General features: G+C 42.5%; 1 protein-coding gene across 2 annotated transcripts in view; it reads right to left on the minus strand.

Annotated features, from left to right (window-relative positions):
- The window catches only part of HMG20B (high mobility group 20B), a 448,306-nt gene that overhangs the window by 19,118 nt on the left and 402,837 nt on the right, over positions 1 to 26,351 (minus strand). Inside the window, exons 10-11 of one of the 2 annotated variants that reach the window (XM_044306272.1) lie at positions 10,707 to 10,759; positions 9,611 to 9,670 (exon numbers count right to left, since the gene is read on the minus strand). The exons of the other annotated variant lie outside the window; for it this stretch is intronic. Of the exons in view, the coding sequence (XP_044162207.1) occupies positions 9,627 to 9,670; positions 10,707 to 10,759 (97 nt within the window). The 3' untranslated portion in view covers positions 9,611 to 9,626. Of the gene's footprint in view, positions 1 to 9,610; positions 9,671 to 10,706; positions 10,760 to 26,351 lie in introns of those variants that run through there. 2 annotated transcript variants of the gene reach the window in all.

The raw sequence follows: 26,351 nt of genomic DNA on the forward strand, positions 1-26,351 counted from the left end.
GGATGACCTGGATGGTGACATCATCCAGGTCATCCTATCACAGCCTGTTTTGCTGATCACATGACCTGTGATGTCACCAAAGGTCCTTTGCCTGTTCCCAGTATAAGATTCAATTGTATTTGCCGTTCTGTGTACGGCAATACAGTTGCATCTAGCAGGCAGGCAGGACATTCGGGGCATGGGACAAAACATCCGGGGCCCAGGCCCCGAATGTTTTAACCTAGCGACGCCCCTGGCATCCGCATTATACTGCCATCTTCCGTCTCAACGTTCCCCCTGGAGGAGATGGCCAGCGTTGCAGGCTTCCCTTTATTTTGCCAGACCCAGGCCATCAGAGATTGGTTTGTCATAAACACTGCCTTCCTACCTAGACTACAGTGTCTAAGGGCCTCCTCCGTCTCTGCCTTGCTGGAGAACTTAGCTTTCTGGCTTGCTTCTTTTCTAGATTTCTTTTTAGGCCAATAACCTTTAACTTCCTCAACCTTTACAGCCGCATTTTCCACGGGGAGTTCCCGCCTCCTCCTTTTGGTGGAGATCCAGCTGGTCAGTTTTAAACCACCCTTCACCCACTCTAATGTCACCTGGTGTTCACACTCACTTTGTTTCTTTATTCTATCACCAGATAGCACCTCTTTTTTCTTTAGTCCCCACAGGGGTTACCTCAGGTTTGGCTTCAATTTCAGAGTCTTCTACTTCTTCAGTGGTGACTCTCCCCACTTTCTCATCCTTCTCAGACACAACATCATATACCTCCAATCTGAACCCCTTTTCCTCTTTCTCATCAAGGTTGGAGGTACTGGGGACACCAGGGTCTTCACTAGACTCGTCTTCTGGTATTTTCTCCATAGGCTCACCCAGGATATTCTCCTTTCGGGCAGGATTTAGGAGAGCCAGTCCATCGTAGTAGACAGGATCCTCATACCTGGTCGTCCGTCTCCCCGTATTTCTTCCCCAGCAGACTGCTGGCTTTCTAGAGGGCATTGGCAGCAGAGGAATTGTCTTTCATGACCAGGTCCTGGCCACACACTGCCAAGAGTCTTTTGTCTTCTGCATCCACATCATCCCCATCAACTGGTTCAGCAGATACATCTTCCATCTTCTCTGCCTCGGCCGGCGCCACCATCTCCAGTCCCATTCTTAACAGGCTCTGGCTTAGACTTCTTGACGTCTTTCAGAGGACTCTCCTCTTCAGGTTTCTCACCTTCCACCTGCTGCCCGAGAGCACACTTAGATTTCTCCAACTCATAGACGTTCTTCCTGACGTCATCTTTTAAGCTCATGAGATTTTCCATCCCTGCTCTGAGTTGCCTGTTCTGCCTCTCAAATTTATCTTGCTCGTCATGCACTTTTTCAAGGGCTCTAGCCAAGGAGAGGGCCCTGGTCTCCTTCTCCTGAGCATTAGCCTCTGCTTGGTCACGTTCCTCAGTATATGGAGCCGATATGCACCTCTCTTCAATCAGGAGCTGATCAAACCTCTTCTGTTTCTTCTCCAATCTAGACACAGTTTGTCTCTGGTGGTCCAGGTCCACCATCCGATCACGCAACTCTTGATCAAGTTGAGCCTTCCTGGCTTCTAAATCTCTTTTCTCCTGCAAGGGAGTAGAATTTTCTGAGGCCCTCATCCCTTTCCTGCTCTGCATGACGTCTGGATCACTCAGAAGCTGCAAGTTGTTCTTGAAGTTGGAGAATTTCAGCTTCTATTTGTGACTCTAGATCATTCAGTTCATTCATCTTTTTCTGAGTCTCTTCCTGTGACTCCTCTGGAGCTTTCTGCAGTTGCTCTGCGAGGACTGCTAGTCCCTTCTCTAGTGTATCTAGGGACTGTGCAAAGCGAGTGAAAATATCTTCAAGTTTGTAGCTGTACTGACCTGTCAGGTCATCTACCCCTGCCTGGGTATGGGTCTCAGACAATAAGCTGCCATCTCCCCACTCAGCTCTCGTCATGTCAGGTATAACTGTCATCTGGTCGCTACTAGTAACCACCTTAGTTTTGCAGGGTCTTAACATGACAGCCTCCCTCTCTGAGTTGCTATCAGTCACAGCACATGCGTCACATATAATGGTAATGTAATTATGAACGCTAACCTCTAGGGGCACCGATGAGCTAATCTCTACTTGGGACATTTTATTAATTGTAGAAACCTGTGGAGACTGCATATCCACCTCTGGCTCGTGGGGTACACCCCTCAACATTGCCACAGTTTCCTACACATTCACTACAGTGGGTTCACTCAACTCCGTGCTCTCAACACTTCTAAACACTTCTGCATCTTTTATAATTTTCCCTGCAGGGGGCACTATTCCCCTGACGACACCCTGCAGCAGAGAAAGCATGTCATCATTATCACATATTTCACATGACTTCCTATTCTCACTATGCATTTCGGCAAACATGGTACCATCACTTTCCACCTTCTCTGCTCCTCTGTTTCTAATGGTCCCTTCCTTTAAAGGGCTAGGTATCAGTTTTGTGGGAGATACGTGACCGACCGCAGAAGTGTTTTTACCTCACAAATCAGGAAACAACCTTCTCTCATGTACAGGCAAAATTACGGCAGCAAGACCATCAGTCCCAGCTGTCACTATAGCCTCACACTCAGTGAGAACTACCGGACAGTCCTCATTAACCGCAGGTCTGTCCAGCATATTTATAACTTTATTAATCTCAGGTTTCCATATTGTGCTACCTCTTACCCGGGCCATCATAGGGTCTCTAATTTTCACCACCCCATGCCTAGCCTTGGTCACGGGCATTTTGGGCAACACAACAACCTTCTCCCCTGCAAAGTCCTGCGATGGAGCAACTGCAACAGGCTTACCCGCCTGTTCAGACCCTGTGTTTTCTCCAATGTCACACACTTCCGAGACAGTTCCTCGCTTTAGTGGTTTATCACTCACCGTCCCAGCAGGTATCCCCTGCCGCAGGCTCACTGTCACTGGGTCTGTCACATAATTAATTACAGGAAAGATCTGATTCAAATTTCGCCAATTCATTTTTAGTGTAGCCAATCGCTATGGCCATTTCTTCTGCCTGCTGTATGCGCCAGCACCGCCGGACGTACTCTTCCAGAGACCCATGGTAGCAGGAAATACTTTCAGCCACAAGTCCACTTTTGCTGGGCTACTGGCCCTTTAACTCACTGCAGTTTTACTTGCACCACAGCAAAATAGTCCACACTCTTATGAGCAGCACGTGCTCCACTGGAAAAAAAAAAAAAAAAGCTTCCGGCCCTTTAACTCCACACACAGCAAAAAACTGCTTTTAGCAGCACCTGGAGTTTCATTGTTGCCCCTAGCAACCGACCGTTGCCCTTCTCTCATGGACAACTTGCCCGCATCCTACACCAATTGTAAGGGATCGTCTCTTTTCAGGGGGTCACACGCACTGATATCTCCCTAGACAACGGATTTTCATGTCCAAACTGTGCATTTATTGTGGCACACGGCATAAAGAAAAACTCCTGCCCATCTAGGCGCTACCTAAACAAAATACATCCCCACCTCACTTGTAAAGATCACACATGGACATCATATGCGGCTTTCCTCAGCCAACCTCAATACAGCAGCCTCCAGGCCTTGGCAATTCCAGTACCTTTTGGGGGAGTGTGGCCCAGTAGCCCTCCCAACTCTGGCCGTGCAACCCTCGTTCTCTAGGCGTCGCTATGTCCCCCAAACTTCAGGCTATTCAAAGCATCTGTCTGCACACTCTCCGGAGTGAGACACACCCAATTGCAGAAACCAGATTAAATGTAATCCCTGGATGTGAGCAGGTCCTAAGTCCCAGACTGGAGCATGGGGAACAGGCACCCACTCAACACATTGCCTGTTCCCAGTAAAAGCCCGCCCTGAAATAGCTGAACCAGCTACACTATCTATATGGTATCCCCCATCTACTTTAGTGGATACCTGGACTAGGGCTTTTACATCACCAAGGCCAGGCCCCTTGGTGACACGCTCCTGGTGCAAACACCCCTTTTATCATGTTTCCCAGAACTTTACTGCACACCTCAATGTTCACATTGCCACAATACATATTGCAACCAAAATTTACACCATCCAGGCAATATCACAAAACAAAGAGGGTGGGAAATACCAGTGTCGTTGTGGAGGCTATATGGAAAATCCAATTACCAGTAAGAGTAATTTTCATATTTTCTATACACCTCCTCAACTGCAGCAGCTAGAGGATTTTAAGAGAAATGTATCTACTCGGGTGGGACTGCTGAAGATAATACCTAACAACATCCAAAAGACAAGTCCATATTAGAAGTCACGTCTAATTTACAGTGGCTAAAAAAGATAGAAGGGCTAGCCCAAGTTGCAGCTTTGCTCTAAGGATGCTGAGGCTCCCTCTGCCCAGGAAGTCGACACTGCCCTTGCTAAATGAGCCTTCCAGTATTCTGACATCATTTGTAGAATAAGCGATAGTAATAGCCATTTTAATCCAACAAGCAATGGTCATCTTGCTTCCCGCTTGACCTTTATTCAGACCCCGAAATTGAACAAACAAACTATCTGACTTTCTGAAGTCCTCTATGGCCTACAGGTATTGCGGAACACATCTCGGACATCTAGATTGTGGAATTTTTATTCTTTTGAAGAGGACTTGAGCATAAAAGGAAGGTAGCGAAACCACCTGTTGTCAATCAAATATTAAGAATAATTTTGGTAAAAAGGGGAGCGTTTTAAAATAATTCAGACTTCCAGGATGGTTACGTAAGGAGGCTTACAATAGAAAGCTTAGATTTCTCCTATTCATCTAGGTGTAGTGATGGCAACAAAGAAAGCTGTTTTTTTGAGAAAGTCACTTAAAGAAAATCTCACCAATAGGTTCAAAGGGATGATCTTATAACACTGATAGGATTGAGCTCCTAAGTGAAAGGATGTTCTGTTTCTGCTTGCCCCTTTCAAGATCCATTTAACTAAGTCTACTTCTGCCGCTTTAAACCCTAAAAATGCTGTGAGGGCAGCTATCTGGACTTTTAATGTATTCAGTTCACTATTCCGGTCTTTTTGTAGGAAATCCAAAGGAACATTTTTCTGAAAAATGAAGAAAAGCTTTACAATTTCCAATATAGATCTTAGATGTTAAAGGCTTTCTACTCTTTAATAGAGAAGTAATAACATAATCAGAAAGGCCCTTCCCCCTCAGGATGACTTGTTTAGAATCCAAGCAGGGGGCCTTTGAGTAACAGATCTGGTACCTGAGGGAGACTCCAACAGTTTACTTTCGACAGTGGAAGAAGAAACAGAAACCAAGCTCTCCTGGCCCAATACAGGGCCACTTGAATCACGTGGCTGTTCTGCTACCTTTGTTAATGTTCTTGGAATGAGAGACAGTGAAGGAGAGGCATACAAGAGGCCCTTTGGCCAAGGGGCTGAAAAGGCATCCACCATGATCTGATTGTCCTGATGCGATAGGGAACAGAAACGATGTACTTTCTTGTTGATTTTTGACACAAAAAGATCCAGTATTGGAATCCCCCACCGTTTGCATATCTGGCTAAACATAGTTTTGTTCAGAGACCATTCTGCCTCCCGCAGGGTCGGTCTGCTCAAGAAGTCCACTAGGAGATTCTGTTCTCTGTTAAAGTGAACTGCTGATATTGACAATAAAAGGTCTTTCCACCAACTTAAAGATCTGAGCTACCACAGAGGACAGCATCTTGCTCCTTGTTCCTCCCTGCTTATTGATATAGGTGATTATTTTCACGTTGTCTGACAGGATTTGTATGTTTTGATTCTGAATACTTAGAAGGAAAACATTTAGAGCTTTCAAGACTGCTGCCAGTTATCTTATGTTTGAAGATGACCATGCCATGTTCTGATTACAGGTGCCCTGAATAATCTGATGTGCACAATAGGCTGCCCATCCTGACCCGCTTGCATCTGTGGTTATAACCATCTGATTTGTTTGACGCCATGAAACTCCCTGGCTCAAGTTCTTCTGTATCAACCACCACCACAGGAAGTTTTTTTACAGTTTGAGGAAGAATCACCTTCTTTTCCAGAGATAACTGACTCTTGTCCCACGATGACAGCAGAAAAGAGACTGTAGAACTCTGACATGAGCCTGTGCCCACCTGATGCCAGGATGGTTGCAGTCAGTAGACCTAGAATCATCATGATATCTCTGACAGAAACCTTTCTTGCCTGTAGAAACAGTTTTACCCTTTCTACCAGAGCTTGTTTCTTTTCCTGTGGTAGAAAAAATGTCATAAGATGAGAATCCAGTCCGATTCCTAAAAGGTTATTCTGTTTGCTTGTGCAGAGGTCTGATTTCTCTGCATTTATCAACCATGCTAATGACTCCAGGGACTTTTTTACTATGTCTATCTGGTTCACAGTACCTGTTCTGTTTGGGCTGCTAGTAAGAAGTCGGTGAGGTAAGGGATGAATTTTATTTCTTGCCGGTGAAGATTACTTGAGACTTCCCTATTATCTTTGTAAAAATCCTTATAGCTGAGAAGTGGCTGAAGGGAAGTGCCTGAAACTGCAGATGATATAGACTCTTTTGCACAAAGATAGCTATTCTTACATACTTCTGATGTTCATTGTGAATCGGAATGTGATAATAATCACTACTAAATCTAAAGTTACCATCTGACAGTCTTGTTTAAGTAGATTTATTGTTGATCTGATTGTTTCCATCTTGAATTACTTGTAACATATTTGTTCAGGTGCTTTAAGTTACCTATTGCTCTGTGGGCTCCACTTGGATTCTTCACCAGGAAGACAGGAGAATAAAACCTCTTTCCCCCTTGCTTTGTCGGAACCTGTATCAGGTATAATTTGGGCCTCCAAAAGCTGCCGTTTTTCCTGTATTAAGGTCTTAAGGTTCAAAATTTATCTCTCTGGTGGAAGGGCTTCGAATTCTATTTTGTATCCAGACTGAATCACCGACAGAATCCAAGCGGAAGAGGATATTTTCTCCCAAGCAGACATGTATTTTTTTTTTTATCTTCTTCCCACCTGACATCTGGTATAATTGGTTAGGTTGTCTAATGGACTTGTCCTGGTTGAATAGGAAACCTGTACCTCTTCCTTTTAACTGTTGCCAGCCGAAGTAACATCTTTCTTCTTTTGGTCAGGTTCACGACTCTGCAGACTAAAGGAACGTCGTTGGTGAAAATATCTTGACTCCATTGGAAACCACTTTTTTCGGTCTAAAGCTTTTTACAGAGTGTTATCTAGTACTGGTCCAAATAGTCTGTCACCTTCACAGAGAATGCTACATAACCTGTTTTTGGATGCTGATGTGCCCCAAGACCAGGATCTTAACCAGAATGTTTTCCGGGCTGCATTGGACCACATCTGCTGAGGCGTCAGTGATTAAGTTTGAGGCTTGTTTCAACACTGGTAAGGATGCAAGAATGTCCTGTCTTGGAATACCCGAAGTAAGGTGTTCTTCCAGCTGAAATAAGCAAAGAGATAGAATCCTTGCTGTATAAGTCACAGCAAATCTGGTCTTAATATAGCTGTATTTGCTTCCCAGGATTTTTTAAGGATGGATTAACACTTCTTGTCCATTGGGCTCTCTACATCTTTAAATGGCAATGAGGATTATTATTTTTTTTAGATCCTTGCCACCGGCGCGTCCACTCTAGGCGGTTGTCACGAACCAGAGGCTGTGAACCCACTGTGCCACATGTCCTACGGGTGTTGTCTAAGTGAACCCCTCGTTCTTCACAGTACCCCTGATGGTGGCGATAGACTTTCCCGAGGGGAAAACCAGGTCGCTACCTCTTGAGGAGGATGGCACACGGGGCAGCTGATCCAGATGGACCAGGGACTACCAGAGCAAGGTACTAGCGGTAAATACAAAGTCAGCAGGCCGAATCGTAACCAGGAGCAACAGTGCAGGACCAAAAGGATAAGGCATAAGCAAAATCAAACAATAGGTCAGGGAAGGTGGCACAGGTCAGGCAATCTGAGTCTGCAACAGGAAAGTCCAGGCAAGCAGGCAGGGATCAAGCAGGTAGCAGAGTCCAGGAACACAAGCACAGGTCAGGTAAGCAGGAACACAAGCAGAGATATCAGCAACCTTTTCAGGACGCTGGAACCTTGACACTGAGGCATCTGGGAAGTGGGCTGGTCCACTTATATATGTGCAAGAGGGATATGATTGGTCAGTGAGGTCATATGATCTAACCCATAAAGCACAGAAAGTGACGTGTGCTGGCCCTTAAGGAAGTGATGCAGGGAACATGCTGTGGCCAGGGATAAAAAGAAACTGGAGCGGATCCCAGAACAAACAGTACCTACAAGTACAGAGCTGCAGCAGTGAATGGGGGAAGCACTGGCAGCAGATCACCGCTGAACACAGCGCCCAGGACCGCAGCGGTAAGCAGGGGAACAGCGGAGCACAGCAGCGGCTGTTACAGGGGTCTTATCCCATAAACTAGATTGTTCATCAAGTAGATATTTCCTGTTGAACATTTTTGATATCCCACCCTTTTCAGGATCTTTCCATTCATTAGTGATTCATTTTTAATACTCTCATGTAGAAGGAAGACTCTTCTCTTCTTACCCCCAAGACCTCTGAAGAACTGATCCCGAACTGAATGCATCTCCATGACTTCTTCAATATTAATGGTAGCACATATTGTTTTCAAAAGGGATTCAGTCTCCTCTATAGTACACATTGGCCGTCCTGAGTCATCTTCAGAGGAGGCTGAATAAGAATTATAGGAAATTTTTCCTTTATTAAACTCTAAGTCTTCATCTACTAAGATTTGAGGTCCTGCTTTTGAGGTAGACTGTTTCAGTAACAACCCAGATAGCTTGGCATCTATTGCTAAGTTTAAATATAAAAGTGGAAGTGGGGCACTCTCTTAAGTAAAGGGATCTTTATTAAACAATGATGTATATATATAAAAAATACAATACAATTTGATACAGCAGCAGATAAAACAAGATATCAGTCCTATAGTGATGTTAAAATTTATATTAAACAAAATATCAATCCTATAATAATATTAAAATTTATATTAAATAATGACCAACATAAATATAGATCCCAAAATGTATAAATTATTCCGTTATTTTTCCACTCATATAGGCACTTTCATTAATAGTTCCATAATATAACCAGTCTCTTGTAAACTTCAGTCTATGACTGAGCAGAAAGTTCTCCTGTTAGGAATAATGACAAGCTGCAGTTCAATGTGTCTGCAACATTGTATCAACACATATGCGTATGGTGTCCAAAGTTCAAAGCAATGTAGCTATTCAAAGTTGCGATAAATATCAGAAAGGTACTGATGCATACAGCGGCGTCCCGCTGTGTTTGAAAGCGATCGCTACAGGATCAGTGTAATCTTACCCGGCGGTTCTTCTAGCTGGACAACAAGCCCTCGACTCGGCACACTTGACTTGTAAAATCCCGGTCTCAAGGGCTGCTGCTTTGGATTTGAATTATGGCGCCACTTGGGTTTGTTTGTTCCACGTGTTCTTGGCGTCTCTAGTATCGCAGTCAATGGATGTAATAAATCCCTTTCGTACGGCAATGTCCAGGCCACCGGAGTTACACAGTCCTTTCTTTCTTTAAGGGGGGATTCGCACCAGACGCGTTTCGGGGATTTGAAATATTGACCCCTTCCTCAGTGGTTAATATCCCCCTTCTGTTATCCCATTTTTATAGTGGTTAGAGCATGTGTGAAAGACTGGTCTGGAATATCAATTTTTCAAAGATTAGGATCCAAATGTGTTACTTTTCAACTTAAAACTAAACATGTTATTGAATGTTATACTTACAATAAAATAATATAAAATACTTATATATAATTGATCACCAACTTCCTTGGAATCGGATAGTCGAAAAAACGCACCGGTATCGCATGTGGTTTCAATGCGTCTCCGGTGCGTTTTCTCCAAAAATTCGATATTTCCAAGGATTTTATCTAAAGAATTCATTTGGTAATCTTCTATGGTAGATCTAAAATTTAAAATCCTTAAAACATTTAAGATTCATCAAAAACTTCAAATGGGCATTATTTCAAATATCTAGATAGTCATATATGGGGATCTTCATATATCGAATCTCTATGTCTTCTTCGTTATAAAATTTCAAAAAACGCACCGATATCGCATGCGTTTTGTAGATGCGTTTTCGGTGCGTTTTTTTAATAAAAAAATGAATTTTTAAGGCCCTTCAACAGGTTTCCTCAAGACAGTTCATATCTAATTCTTTTAAACATAAAATCAGCAAAGACACTGACTTAAAGAACATTAAAAACGTTAAAAGCACATTGAAGGCTGATTTTTTTTTTCTCTCTCTCTAAATCAATTTTTAAATAATATTAATAACAATGAGTGGAATCTGTCCTTTACAGGAAACACAAGCAAAACCTCATTAGAATTTTTAGATCTAAAATTTTCTAATCAAGACGGGAAACTACAATGCACAACTTTTGTTAAACCCACGGCCTGCAACAGTTATATTTTATTTAACAGCTGCCATCTCCCCAATTGGTTAACATTCCACAAGGACAATTGAGGAGAGCAAAACGTAATTGCACACAGGATGAGGATTTTAAAAAAAGAAGCCAAAATTATGACTGACCAATTTCTGGATAAAAAATATCCCATAGAAATTCTAGATGCCGCCTTTAATAAAGTAAAAGAGATGGATAGGCAAGAATCTTTTGAGGAAAAAAAAGTTATGAAAATTGAAACTACAGACTCCAGTTTACGTTTAATTTTACCCTTTAATCGAGATTTTGGGAAGGTTCGATCCATTATCCATAAACATTGGCATCTGCTGAAAAAAGACAAAATATTAAATACTATAATACCGTCTAAACCGAAAATTGTATTTACTAAGGCTCCCAACCTAAACATTAAAATAGCCCCTACTATTCAGAAAAAGACTACTTGTTCCACCACGGTCCAATCTTGGGCAAACATTCAAGGTTTTTTCCGTTGCGGGAGATGCAACAACTGTAAAATTACTTCGTTCCCCAAAAAAACAACTGAGGTTATATCAATCACAAATAATTATAGCCATAAAATTGATGAATTCCTTACTTGTAGCACGGAAAATGTGATATATGTGATTGAATGCCCATGTGGGCTCCAATATGTAGGGAGAACTAAAAGAACACTTAAAAAGCGCATTGCAGAACATATCAGTAATATAAAGAAGGGATTTGAAACTCATTCGTTATCCCATTTTAAAACAGTACACAATCAAGACCCTTCGGGGCTGAGATTCACAGCCATTGATAGGGTACAGAAGGATTGGAGAGGTGGAAACCACATAGAAAAAATGTCACGGTTAGAAACAAAACGGATCTATGAACTTAACACCTTACAACCGTTGGGATTGAATGCAGACTTCGAATTATTTGGTTTCCTATAGGGTGGACGCCATCTGCCGATGATTAACTGGACTATATTTCAAATAGGTCCAGTTTTTCCTCTTCATTTGGCCTCCACCCTATTACTCTACTATGGCTGAGAGAGAGAGAAAAAAAAAAAAATCTGCCTTCAATGTGCTTTTAACGTTTTTAATGTTATTTAAGTCAGTGTCTTTGCTGATTTTATGTTTAAAAGAATTAGATATGAACTGTCTTGAGGAAACCTGTTGAAGGGCCTTAAAAATTCATTTTTTATTAAAAAAACGCACCGAAAACGCATCTACAAAACGCATGCGATATCGGTGCGTTTTTTGAAATTTTATAACGAAGAAGACATAGAGATTCGATATATGAAGATCCCCATATATGACTATCTAGATGTTTGAAATAATGCCCATTTGAAGTTTTTGATGAATCTTAAATGTTTTAAGGATTTTAAGTTTTAGATCTACCATAGAAGATTACCAAATGAATTCTTTAGATAAAATCCTTGGAAATATCGAATTTTTGGAGAAAACGCACCGGAGACGCATTGAAACCGCATGCGATACCGGTGCGTTTTTTTCGACTATCCGATTCCAAGGAAGTTGGTGATCAATTATATATAAGTATTTTATATTATTTTATTGTAAGTATAACATTCAATAACATGTTTAGTTTTAAGTTGAAAAGTAACACATTTGGATCCCAATCTTTGAAAAATTGATATTCCAGACCAGTCTTTCACACATGCTCTAACCACTATAAAAATGGGATAACAGAAGGATAACAGTGATACTAACCACTGAGGAAGGGGTCAATATTTCAAATCCCCGAAACGCGTCTGGTGCGAATCCCCCCTTAAAGAAAGAAAGGACTGTGTAACTCCGGTGGCCTGGACATTGCCGTACGAAAGGGATTCATTACATCCATTAACTGCGATACTAGAGACGCCAAGAACACGTGGAACAAACAAACCCAAGTGGCGCCATAATTCAAATCCAAAGCAGCAGCCCTTGAGACCAGGATTTTACAAGTCAAGTGTGCCGAGTCGAGGGCTTGTTGTCCAGCTAGAAGAACCGCCGGGTAAGATTACACTGATCCTGTAGCGATCGCTTTCAAACACAGCGGGACGCCGCTGTATGCATCAGTACCTTTCTGATATTTATCGCAACTTTGAATAGCTACATTGCTTTGAACTTTGGACACCATACGCATATGTGTTGATACAATGTTGCAGACACATTGAACTGCAGCTTGTCATTATTCCTAACAGGAGAACTTTCTGCTCAGTCATAGACTGAAGTTTACAAGAGACTGGTTATATTAAGGAACTATTAATGAAAGTGCCTATATGAGTGGAAAAATAACGGAATAATTTATACATTTTGGGATCCATATTTATGTTGGTCATTATTTAATATAAATTTTAATATTATTATAGGATTGATATTTTGTTTAATATAAATTTTAACATCACTATAGGACTGATATCTTGTTTTATCTGCTGCTGTATCAAATTTTATTGTATTTTTTATATATATACATCATTGTTTAATAAAGATCCCTTTACTTAAGAGAGTGCCCCACTTCCACTTTTATATTTATTTCTACTTTCTCAGACTGGGTGTCGTCTGTTAGTGGGAGCACCTCTGCTGGATCCCCACCTCATTCGAGTGCGACATTATTATTTTTTATATTGCTAAGTTTACTTAGTCCTTAATCACAGATCTAAGGTTCTCAATCATAAGGCGAGATTCTTCCGAAACCACTTTCTCTGTACATTTTGCACATAACTGCTTCTTATAGAATGATGCCAATAGCTTCCCACATAAAGCCATTTTTGGCTCTTCAGTGAAGGTTCTCCAATTTACAGGCAGCTTTGCCCTGAAAGACAGACAACACTTTCTAAGCAGCTGCTAGGAATCAGAACAGAGATAAGAACCTCCACCAAGGACTGCAAAAAAAAAAAGTATCTCTCCCTGGCCAACACCATTTTCACCCAGTGTCAAAACCATCATAAACGAAGATAAGGAGAAGGAGGCAGCTTACTGGGCTGAGGGCCCTAGGAGGGTCCACGGTGTTCTCAGCAGAGTCTGCATCAGAGGGAAGAGAGACAACGACTGCTGCCATAAACAGTGGCATCGCCAGGGGGGGGGGGACCAGAGGGGGCAACGGCCCCCCCCTACATCAAGCTGTGCCCCCCCAACTAAAATGTCCCCCGTTCATTTTGGTAATAGTTGGTCTATGCTGCGCTGCTGTGCACTGTGTAGGCACTAGGCAGCCCTACCGGACATCTTCTTCACATCTGATGATCTGACTGAGTCTCGGACTCGGTGCAGTTGCGGTCTCACTCTCTAGTCTCCACCCACCGCCGCCGCGTCCCCGGCCCGCCCCCAGCTCCACCACCTGACCAGTTGAGTCAGACTCAGTGGCAGTGAGACGAGCTGATTCCGATTCATTCATCTACTGGCAGCAGCTGCTTAAAGTCATTATTATTTTTTTTGGGCAACTTAAATTCCTTATAATGCGATATATTAATATATAATGCTCTTACTCATTTTGGTTGGGTAGTTTCTTCAAAAAATGGATTTTTATAATATGTAAATGAGCTCTCTACCAGCAAGTAGGGCGGCTACTTGCTGGTAGCAGCCGCATCCTCCTTTCATATAGACGCCCCCTCTGCATGCTGATTGACAGGGCCAGCGAACGTGCTCGTCTTCTGGCTGGCCCTGTCTGCTTTCAAAATCTGGTGCCTGCGCCGAACCTGTCTTCAATCGGCGCAGGCGCACTGAGAGGAGGACGCTCGCTCAGCCGCTCCATCCTCAATGCACCTGCGCCGATGACGTTACATCTACACCCGGCGCAGGCGCACTGAGGAAGGAGCGGCCGAGCGAGCGTCCTCCTCTCAGTGCGCCTGCGCCGACTGAAGACTGGTACAGCCAGATTTTGAACGCAGACAGGGCCAGCCAGAGGACGAGCGCGTTCTCTGGCCCTGTCAATCAACATGAGGAGGGGGTCGTCTTTATGAAAGGAGAAGGAGGATGCGGCGGCTACCAGCAAGTAGCCGCCCTACTTGCTGGTAGAGAGCTCATTTACATATTATAAAAGTCCGTTTTTTTAGGAAACTACCCAACCAAAATGAATTAGAGCATTATATATTAATATATCGCATTATAAGAAATTTAAGTTGGCAAAAAAAAAATATATTACTTTAATGGGGTGACAGAAGCCCTTTAAGCCAGCCAGGCCCAGACTAGAGAACAGACAGTGTGTGGCGTGGCCCTACCCTACCGATACCGAACAGACTGGACTGAGCCTGACCTAGTGGTGATGGTGTGTAGCAGGTTAACTTAATAATAATAAGGTACAACTTACAAGTAGTGACTGAGTGGACTGACTAAGTCTCTTTCTATTCTAACTAGAGAGATTAGATCTGACTCTGACTGAGTCTGAGAGGAGAGCTGGCTGGCGGCTGCCCCAGAATCTTCCTGATTTAAAAGTTAAAGGGGTTCTGCACTTTAATTTAACTGATGATCTATACTCTGGATAGATCATCAGCTTCTGATCGGCGGGGATCAGACACCCGGGACCCCCGCCGATCTGCTGCTTAAGAAGGCACCGGCGCTCCAGTAGCACCGCGGCCTTCTCACTGTTTACAGCCGGCCCAGCGATGTCACGAGTTACGACTAGTATCAACTAGCGTGGACGCGGCTAAGCTCCATTCAAGTGACAGCTTAGCCACGCTCAGGCTAGTTGATACTAGTCGTGATGTTAGTCAGTGGGCCAGCGGTAAACAGTGAGGCGGCCGCGGTGCTGCTTGAGCGCCGGTGCCTTTTCAAACAGCTGATCGGCGGGGGTACCGGGTGTCTGACCCCTGCCGATCAGAAGCTGAAGATCTATCCAGAGTATAGATCATCTAAGTTAAATGAAAGTGCAGAATACCTTTAAAGTTACGGTCAGTGCAGCCTGGATTATTACAGTGTTTACTTTACCGTTTAGAGAAATCATGTTCAAATGTGAGCGGTGGGAGGGTGATCTGTGTTCTGTGGCTGTCATGAGTCATTACAGTTATAGGGGGGGGGAGGGATCTATAGATGATACTCTTATAGTGCAATAGGGAGGAGGATCAGGGGTCTTTGGATGTCATGACACTGTTACGGGGGGAGGGGGATCTGTAGATGACACTGTTATAGGGAGGGGGATCTGTAAATGACACAGTTATGGGGGGGGGGGGGGAAATCTGTGCCACTCTGTGGATGACACTGTTAGGCTCCCTTCAGACTACCGTAACAGCGGCAATGTGCGATTCCGCTTTTTTTTTTCGGGAACGGAATTGCGGAACCTGAAGTGCGGGACCGCCTTTCTGTATCCGGCAGCACGTCGTGCTGCCCTATAGAAATGAATGGGTCCGCAATTCCATTACGCAAATTTTGGATGTGTGAATGGGGCCTTATAGGGAGAGGGATCCCGATATGACACTGATATGGGGTGGATCTGTGGATGACACATAGCATGAGATGCTATAAATGGTATGTGTCAGCCACAGATCCCCCTCCATAAGTGTCATCCACAGATCCCCAGGCAGCTAGGACATGTTGAAATCTGAGTGATTGGGGTTATTCTTCCCTATTGCGGTTTTAGGTATTGGGTAAAGTATCGCAGCATTTCTAAGCATACTTGTGTAAATGTATCGTTGTTATAGCTGCCCCCCTACTTTTGTCCTGGCCCCCAGTGTGCCCCCCCAAAATTAGAAAGCTAGAAATCCCAGTTCAGGTGTCAAGTTCTGAACATGCACTACTGTTATACAACATATTAGGGATGAGTGAACCTGCCAAGGTTCATTTCAGTTCAGGGTCATCGAATCTTTTAAAAAGTTCGGTTAAGACCTCAATTGGTTCGAACCAAACCAGACTGTCTCCAATTGCCCTGGCGACTGGTACATAACATCCTCTAGTCTCCTAGGAAAACATGTTATCTCTTACGGTCATTTTTTTTATGAATTTTTCCTTTTCCTCTCCCACCTCCCAGCTCTTGAATGCAATAATAAATCATGTCTGAGTGAAACTGACATACATCGCTATCAATTAATGCATGTTTGACAGCGTTAACAAATAGCGTGTTTAAAAACGATATGCTATGTTTTTCCAAATTCCAAAGCTTCGAAAAATTGTCCCTTATTGGTAGCAGATAGTGTTAAAACACTCACTGTTTTGGGATAAAAAAGTAGGGGATTAGCAGCAAGGAGAAGCATCTGAGGCAGTGGCAGCAGTCATATTGTACATGTTGGCAGGCAAGCAGCCATATGGAACATAATTGTAAACAGGCAGCAGCATTACAGAGCATGTTTGTAGGAAAGGAGCAGCAGTCGCATTTCGAAGGCAGCTAAAGCAGCAGCCTTACAGAGCATAATGGCAGGCAGGCAGCAGTGGCATAACGAAGGCATCACCAGCTTTCCAGACGCATACTAGCCAAAAGCTACGGCTGGTAATAACGTAATTTGGCCTCCCATTCGGAGAGTGGAAAACATTCCCGAGTTTTGCTTTGCTAGCGAGGGTCTAAACGCATGTCTATCCAGTAATCAAACTGTTTGATGTCAATGATAAGACTGTAACTGCATAAGGAGGTGGGCATACAGCTTGCTACTCTGGCCAACGTGTACAAAAAGTCAGGTCATTCCTGCTCTGCCCTCCACTGAGACGATGGGTGCAGTGTTGGACTAGGATTCTTAGGGTCACACCAGCAAAATGTATCTTGAGGAACAGCTATAAAGCTACATGCAAATATTATCTGCTCGCACATAGTTGATTATGGGGGCCCTGCAGCGACTTTGAGATGGCAGGGCCACGATTAAAGAGGATGGCTGGCCTGCCTCTGTACTTAGAAATCATGTCAGCCATCTGATGGATCTTTAATAACAAACTAGATAGCTTGTTAAATAATCCAACCAGTTTTTGTATGAATATAGGTTGGTTGATGTATGCAGCCTATCTACACTGATGAGTAAAAGGGAACAATATTTTGAACTTTTGACTTTCAGGCTACATATCTCACCGTTCACTACAGCTTCGAATGTGAGACTACCATCACTTAATAGACAATCATCTTGGCTATCTCATACATAAATTGGACTTGAATAGATTATTTATGCATATTCTTGTCATGTAATGCAAGAATACTGTTTTGCTCCAAAAACTCTAAATTTGTATTTATTATTTTGTTAGTATTTTGTAAATACACCTTTGGCTTTCAACACTGTCATTGTACTGTTGGAACACTAGGTCGTCCTTTTCATACCCATAGTACTCGAGCATACAAAGTAACTTGTCTAGTAGGATACTCATATATGGCTCAGCATTGAGGCCACCATCAATCCTGGTCAAGTATCCAATGTCTTTGACTGTGAAACAACCCCATATCATCAGGCTACCTGCACTGAACTTGTCAGTTCCCTCAATTTCTAAATCTGTTAGCCCCCTTTTCCCTTGTTTCTTCCAGACCCATTTGCACCTATCAGAGCCCAGTCTATTGACTTTTGTCTCATCGCTTCAAATCACCCATTTCTAATTTTCTACTGTCCACTATTTTTACTTTTTTGCAAACTCGAGCAGACGCTTCTTATGACTTCTTCGCCTTTTTTTCGGGCCACCATTCCAGATTTGTGTAATGCGTGTCACATGGTGCTTGCATGGACATCTCTGATCTCACTATTACAAAGCATATGAGCCACATCCAGTGCCATGTTTGTCAGGCCAGAACTGATAGGCCTTGTGATGTGCCGACTTGTCGACTGATATTTTGCCTGGACGTCCACATCTTGGCTTTGGAATGGATGGACATACTTCATTTCATATTCTTCCAACTGTCATGGCACTCATATGATGCAGTTTGGCAATTTTCTTGGCTGAGATACAGCTATAGATCAGCTGGATGATGCTGTTTCTCTTTTCTTGGGAAATCTTCATCATGGCTGCTCTTGGATTTAAGCCAGTGACCTTTCACTTGGGAATCAACCTAATAACACACTGAGCTATTAGGGTATTTGAGAACAGGTTGTAATTTGTAGTATACAAGAAAAAGATTTTTCCACTACCAGGAGCAAAACTGTAACAATGCAGTTACATGACAAGAATCTGCATAACTATTCAAATGCTAAATAGGTGAAAGTCCAATTTATGTATGAGATAGCCAAGATGATGTCTATAAAATGATGGTGGTCTCACATTTGAAGCTGTAGTGGATGGTGAGATATTGAGCCTAAAAGTCAAAATTCTAAACATTGTTACCCTTTTGCTTGTCTGTGTATATGTAGTGCAGTCATAGCAGTTTCCACTAGCGGGTCCCCAACAGCTACAAGGTGGGCAGCAAGATGCCTTCTCTTCTGCTGCCATCATGCTCTGCTGCATGTGGGTCAGCATCTGTTTTTTTATTTTTTTATTAGTCTTTATTTGAATTTCACACAAGGAACAAATCCATAAAAATCAAATAAGCACAGATCAACCATTCACAATTAATAAATACAGTTCCTTGTTTCTTTCCCTACCTTCCCCCATTTCCCCCCCTCCTCCCTCCACGTGGGGACGTGAAAAAAAAAACATCCTCCAACACTAAAGTAACCAATTTTTACACACTTGGTCGAGATTTATTGACCTTTTTATATAATTCTTCATCACTCGTTCTTCTTTAATTAAATTATCTATCATTTTTCTCCATTGTCCCACTGTCGGTAAATCTACTTTTATCCATTGCCTGAGTATGAGCAATCTGGCCTGAAATAATACTTTATTCAAAACATGTTGTGTTTTTTTTGTTTAACTTCAAATGTTCCGTTACCCCTAGAATACAAATTATTGGATCATTGGGCAGCCGGACTTTCAGGAGCAAAAATATAGTTTCCATTATTTCTGTCCAATATCTATGGAGCTTGGGACATCTCCAAAAACAATGTATTAAATCTGCTCTCTCCTCCCCACATTTTGGACACTTATCTGTTGCTTTCACTCCCATTCTTTTCAACATCCATGGAGATCGATGTAATCTGTGCACTATAAAAAATTGTGAGATCTTATGTGAGCCCCTATCCGAGATTGTAGCATAATTTCTAAGGGCATCTCTCCAATTTTCTTCTGTAAGGGAGCCTAGATCTTTTTCCCATTTTCCTAGAGCTAGCATTGTAATTTTTTTTCTCTTTCCGTCCATCAAAATCCCATATCTCCTTGCTGTTGTTCCAGCTCCTTCCCCTACTATAATGAACTTATCCAACCTGTCTGATTTTTCCCTTCTATACCTATCCTCCTGTGCCACTGTCCGCAGTGCATTCCTAAGTTGGAGGTATTTATACGTATCAATATGGGAGATCCCAAATTCCAACACCATTGTGTTGAAGTCTTTCAGCTTATCTTCCTCAAAGATCTGATCTAAATATTTCATTCCTTTTTTCTCCCAATCTATATAGTCCCTTATTGTTTCTAATTCTTTTACATTAAGATTTTTCCATATCGGTGTGTATTTCAAGAACCCTTTAATCTCCAATATCTTCTTAATTTCCCCCCATACGTATTCTATTAAGTTTAATATTCTATTATCTGAATTTTTTTTCCCCAAAAAACCTGACTCCAACACCTCTAAGTGATTTCCTCCCTCTTTCCAACCCCATCTATTTAATTCTTGCCTACCCACTTGACTATCTAAGCTACCCTTTATATTCCCGTATTGAATTATTAAGTAGTAAAGAAACAAATTAGGGACCGCTAAACCTCCCTCCTGCACTGGGAGCTGGAGGACTTCCTTCTTTATCCGAGGGATCGCACCTTTCCAGATGAGGTCCCCCATTAGTCTATCTAGTAATTTAAAGGTAGTCTGCGGTATTCTCACTGGAGCATTTTGCAATATATAGAGTATCTTTGGGAGAAGGACCATTTTTATTAGATTTACCCTACCTTGGATTGACATTGGCAGTTTTTTCCATATGTGTATTTTAGTTCTTAATTCTTTTATTAGGGGGAGGACATTTAATTTTTCATATTCCTCTATATTTCCGGAGATTTGTACACCGAGATATTTAAAATTTTCGTGTTTTTTAAGAACATGCACCCGTGTGTCTCCTTGTAATTGTCTATCTCCTAATAGTAACATATGTGATTTCCCCCAATTTATCTTTAGACCAGACAAAAAAAAAAAACTTATCTATTATCTCTATCACTCTATTAAACTGGTCCCCAGTGTTTTGCAAAAAAAGTAAAATATCATCCGCATACATTAACAGCTTTTCTTCTCCGCCCGCATATTGAAAACCTTTAATCTCCCTATCATTTCTTATTATATTTGCCAAAGGTTCAATTGCCATAGCAAATAGCAGTGGGGAGAGAGGGCATCCCTGCCTTGTGCCACAGAATAGGGCAAAAGGCAGGGACAAGCTTCCATCCACCACCACTCTAGCCCTGGGATTTAGATATATTAACTGTATCCACCCTATAAATCCCTCCCCTATACAGAATCTCCTTAACACTGCCCATAAATAGTCCCATTCAATACAATCAAATGCCTTTTGGGCATCCAGTGAGAGTATCGCTTTCTCCCCTGTGTCCAATCTATTAGCTTCAATATTAAGGAATGTCCTTCTTATATTAGAGTATATTGTTCTGCCCGGTATAAATCCTGTCTGATCTTTATTTATTATCCCTTTGATGACCCTTGAAAGCCTATCAGCTAAAACTTTTGCCAGAATTTTAACATCCGTATTCAACAGGGATATTGGCCTGTATGAACCGGGATCTGTTTGTTCTTTTCCCTTTTTTGGAATTAACGTAATAGTTGCTTCCTTCATAGAATTCGGTAGGTCACCTAATTTTCGGGCCTCATCAAGTGTTATCTTTAATTCTGGTACTAACAACTGGGAGAAGGTTTTATATATTTCAAAGGGAAGCCCATCCCCACCTGGTGCCTTCTCAGCTTTAACCTTCCCCAAAACCAGATTTATTTCTGCTACCGTTATTTCTTTTTCCAGATATTCTTTTTGGGGCTTAGATATCCTATTAAAGGCGATCTTATCCAGGTATGAATCTAGCTCTTGTTTTGAGTATTGTACCCTAGACTTATATAGCTCTGTGAAGTATTCCCAGAACACTTTTTTAATACCTTCGGGTGTGGTGGTTAATTTACCCGTTTTATCTTTAATTGCACCTATCCATGATTTCCCTTTTTGATTTCTCACTATATTTGCTAATATTTTACTGACCTTTTCACCCTCCGAGGCTAGTTGGATACCTTGAAAGAGCAATTCTTTCCTACCTTTCTCTAATTGATAAATCTTCATCTTTTCCTGTTCTTCCTCCCAAGCTCTCTTATTTAGTGCAGTAGGGTATCTCATACTTGCCATACCTGCCTCTTGCAGTTTTTTCTCCAATGCCTTTCCGTTCTCTCTGGTTCTTTTTTTCCAGTTACCTTTTTGAACAATACTCCCCTCAAGAATGCCTTGAAAGTGTCCCAGACCACTAGTCTACTGGCAGACCCGTTATTTTCCATAAAAAAATGTTTTAGTTCCTCAGTTATGCTCTCTTTATCTGAAATCAATGATAGCCAATGAGAGTTGAACTTAAACATTGGCGGAGTATTGTCCTTATTCAGATCCAGTTCGACTATCATTGCATTATGGTCTGACAAGGCCATGGGTATATATTTTGTCGTGATCCTATTTAGGGACATTAAATTTTTATTTCCAAAAGTCATATCTATTCTCGACCAAGTTTGGTGTGTTTTTGAGTAGCAGGAATATCTAATTTCATCCGGGTGTTGAACCCTCCAAACATCTACCCAGTTAAATTCATGGGTTACTTTACATAAATCTACATTTTGTGCTCCTCCCCCTCTGCTAGATGTCCTATCCCTGAGTGGATCCATAACCGCGTTGTAGTCCCCTACCGCAATCAATATACATTCCTGTTTATTCAACATAAATTTATATAGTTGATACAGAACATCTGGTTTATATGGTGGTGGAATATATATATTTGCAATTACAGTTTTAATCCCATCCACAAAACAGTGTAAAAAGAGGTATCTACCATGGTCATCGGTCTCGCATGCCAAAAATTCAAATTTAATCTTATTATGTATCAAAATTGAAACCCCTCTAGAATAAGTGGTGTATATAGAATGATATCCCGCCACCACCCATCCCCTCTCCAACCATCTTACTGATTCCTTATCTAAATGTGTCTCCTGGAGGCAGATGATGGCTGGCAGAAACCTCTTCATCCACTCAAGGATAGCATATCTTTTAACCCTCTCACGGAGCCCCCTCACATTCAACAAAAGGATCCTGACCATCTAACAGAGGGGGAGGAGGAAAAAAAAAAAAAAATAAGGTTTTCTCCACGTCCCCATCCCCACCCCCCCTATATACCCCCCCCCTCTATATAGTCCCCCCTTCTGCTGTCCAGCAGTCCGGGTGACTCCATAACTTAGCGTGACTCCTTTCACCCCCCCCTCCCCCACCAGCCTCAGAGGCCCTCTCCATCCGCCCAGTCACTGACTTCCTCCGGAGTCTGAAAAAAGGAAATCTTGCCATTATATTCCACCCTTAATTTTGCCGGAAAAAGTAAGCTATACTTTATACCGGCCTCTCTTAATCTTTTTTTAACGGATATAAATTCTCTTCTTTGTGCGTTAGTACTAAATGAGTAGTCTGGAAAAAGTTTGATCTTTACGCCCTGTATATAATATTTTTCTGAGGTTCTTGCGTCAAGAAGTATTCCATCTCGATCCTTAGATAGTAAACATTTCACCAGTATAGGTCTGGGGTAATCCCCTGGTGCCCTATTTTTTGTGGGGACCCTGTGTGCTCTTTCAATAGTAAATAAGGGAGAAAGAGTACCTACTTTGCTATTTTCCCTCAACCATTTTTCCATAAATTCCGTACAGTTTCCTCCCTCCGCTCTCTCTGGGACCCCCACACATCTTATGTTAGCCCTTCTTGATCTATCCTCCTGGTCTACCAATTTTTGTTCCATCTTAACATTTGTTTGTTTTAAGTGGGCCACCTCCTTCTCTCATTTCTGCACAGATTTCTCTAGGGTGGGAATCCTTTTTTCCATCTCTTGTAAACGCTGTCTTACTTTTTCCATCTCGGCTCTGATAACCATAACGTCCGTCTGCACTGCCCCAAGCTGGGTTACTAAATTACCCATTAAATTTTCCATCCTTGAGACAGTGCAAAGTATATCCTGCACCATTTTTACGTCCGTTTCTGTGTATATTGCTGGTGTTCCCCTGTCCCCCTCTCCCCCCTCCACTGGCGTCTCCTGTGTCAAATCCTGTACTCTGGCATCCGCCATTTTTTCTTTTTGTGGTGACCTAAGCCCAGGTGAATTCGGGACCAGGTACTTATTTAGACCCGCTTGTTTAGACGCACTTTCAAGCCCTCCTGCTGATCGCCTAGTAGTACCCCCCATGGGGCCACGCTGTTCTTCCCTTTTTTTTGATGGCATTTTAATATCTCTTCCCTCTTTTCTTAGTCCCCTTTCACCTCTATTTTTTTTTTTTTCTTAAATCCTTCCCCTGTTTTTCTCTTTTCTCTCTTTCCCCGTTTTTTTTTTTATCTGTTTCTTTCCTTTCTACCCCCTCTCCCTCCCACCCCCTTTCCTACCCTCTCCCTCCCACCCCCTTTCCTCCCCTCTTCCTCTCCCCTTCTTCTTCTTCCCCTTTTTCTTTTTTTTTTTACTTAATCAGATAAAACCCAATAAAGTCAATAAATTACATCCATAGTTAGATACAAAGGTTAGTTCAAAGAGGAAAAAAAAAAAAAAGGTCCGTAATATCAGCAGGATCCAGCCAAAGAAAGATAGGATTCTTAGAGGGTTGAGGGTCGGGATCCAGACGTATAGGGGATATAGTCAGTTAGTTGGTTAATTCAGAGAGATATGATACAGTTAAATAACTTGAGGGGGGGATAGGGATTTCAATCGGGGTTATTAGAATTATTGAGCATTGCACTCCACATCCCAAACACCCTCCCCCGCTCTCTTTTTTTTTTTTCTTTTTTTTCTTCTTTTTAACTTCAATACAGTTCACACTGGCACAATCCACCCTCAATAACTGCCTCCCGATATCTCAGTGCAGGGTTTACTTCCATTATTCTACGGCAGCTTCAATCTGCACCCCCGTCGTCTCAGCCACATCCACGATAGCGGAATTAACCCGCTGTCAGCTGCATACTCAGGGGTACTTAACAGGGGTACCTAACATTACAACAAGAACCTGTGGATAGTCCTCCTTAAAGTTTCCATTTCCAGACAACTGTAATGGCCGCTCTTCAGATGTTACAAGCGGAGCTGACCTCACCGCTTAAGAATCAGTAAGTGTCAATAGGGGTCGGTAGAAATCAGTAGAACAGGACCTCAGGGACTGAGAAAGTGCCCCCCCCCAGGTATCAACCCTGTGAGTGCCAGGATTTTAGTTTTAGCAAGCGAATGTCGACCAGAGCTCCCCTTTAGCACTGATGGTTAGTGCCCCTGTACTCTGGCCCCGCCAACCTTCGTCTCACCAGCGTTTTTTTTTTTCTCTCATCCCATAGCACATAGCAGAAGTGCTGCGATAGCTCACCGCTCACCGTCCAGCGGCTCAGGTCTACCAGGGACAGAGGTCCGGGTCCGGTCTCCAGCGTCAAACTCTGAGGCAGTCAGGGCAACAATCGAGTCGGCCACAACTTCAACGCATAGGCTGCGATGGACGGCACACTAGCGTGGGCTGCGGCGGACAGGCATTCCAGGCGGTGGTACGAGCGGCCAGGGGCCGGCGTGCAGGAGAGGCGGAGCCCTAGCGTCCCACGTCAGACGCTCTCACGCATCACGCTCGAAGTAAAGATTTCTTACTTCATTTTTTTTTTTGCTATTACACCCAAAGCAGCATCTGTTTTAAGATAAATATGAGGGGGTTGTTCATGCCGCAGCTGTCCCTGCTGACAAACTGTCTATGGAGAGGGTAAAGGAAGCAGATATGTGCCTGGCTTACACAATTGTGGGGGATCAAAAGGACCTGTGGGGTGCTGCCTGAAGTCTAGCATGCCTCCCGTCTCTTAGCATTTGACTAATAGGATTTTCAATTACTTTACTACTGGACGCTCAAACATATTCTTGCCCTGCTCCATGTCCGTGCAATTCCAGCGCTTTCGCACTGTTCCCCTCCGTTCTGAGATTTCAGTGGCTCGATGCTCGGGCACTCGCAAAACTACTTTTGAGCGTATATTAGAAATAAAGGTCTGTTTATTACATTAATTCATTCTCTTAGGATAGAGGGTGTATGCCATTTGGACCTGGTGATTTGCCATTTTAGACCGGCCATTTTAATAGGGAGTTTATTTTGACACTGTGACCGTGAATACAGCGGAGAAAAAAAAATATTTTATAGCTTTGCCTTCTCCTTATAACGCTCTACAGCTCCTCCCTAATCACACTGGAATGGGCCAAAACTCTCAGGTTTATTTTATTTTTTCCATTTATATAATTGAAGAACATTTTACGGTTGGTTTTACTCTATTTGGCAATTAATCTCTGTCTCCATCTCTGGCCACTTTTGTCTGTTTTACATATTGTATTTTTCTTTTCCTTAGTTTTTCAATGCTTCCTCGCTAACCTCTTTCTTTAGTGAATTTAATGCTTTCTTTTTGTCATTCATGGCCCCCGGTACAATTCTATTGATCCACATTGCTTTTTTTTTTCTTTTGTATTTGTCACCCTTTTATTCCCATAGGGTATGTAGAGTTTAGGATGCCTTTAAAAATATTCTATCCTGTATTCCTATTCCCAAGAATGTTGTCTGTTAGTAAAGCTAATGGCCTCCCTTAGCTGGTCAAAAAGCTTTTTGGAAGTTTGGTGCTTTTATGCCTCACTGAACTGCCCTTTAGTTGGATCCTGAACTAGTTGGGCAAGAGAACCTGTTCCCTTTATGAGATCTACAGGTTTCAGTCTCCCAGTCTATTAGTTAAGGTACCCCTTAATAATGACCTCATTAATA

Source organism: Bufo gargarizans, chromosome 1 (assembly GCF_014858855.1).
Source record: "Bufo gargarizans isolate SCDJY-AF-19 chromosome 1, ASM1485885v1, whole genome shotgun sequence".
In the NCBI taxonomy this organism is placed as follows: Eukaryota; Metazoa; Chordata; class Amphibia; order Anura; family Bufonidae; genus Bufo; species Bufo gargarizans.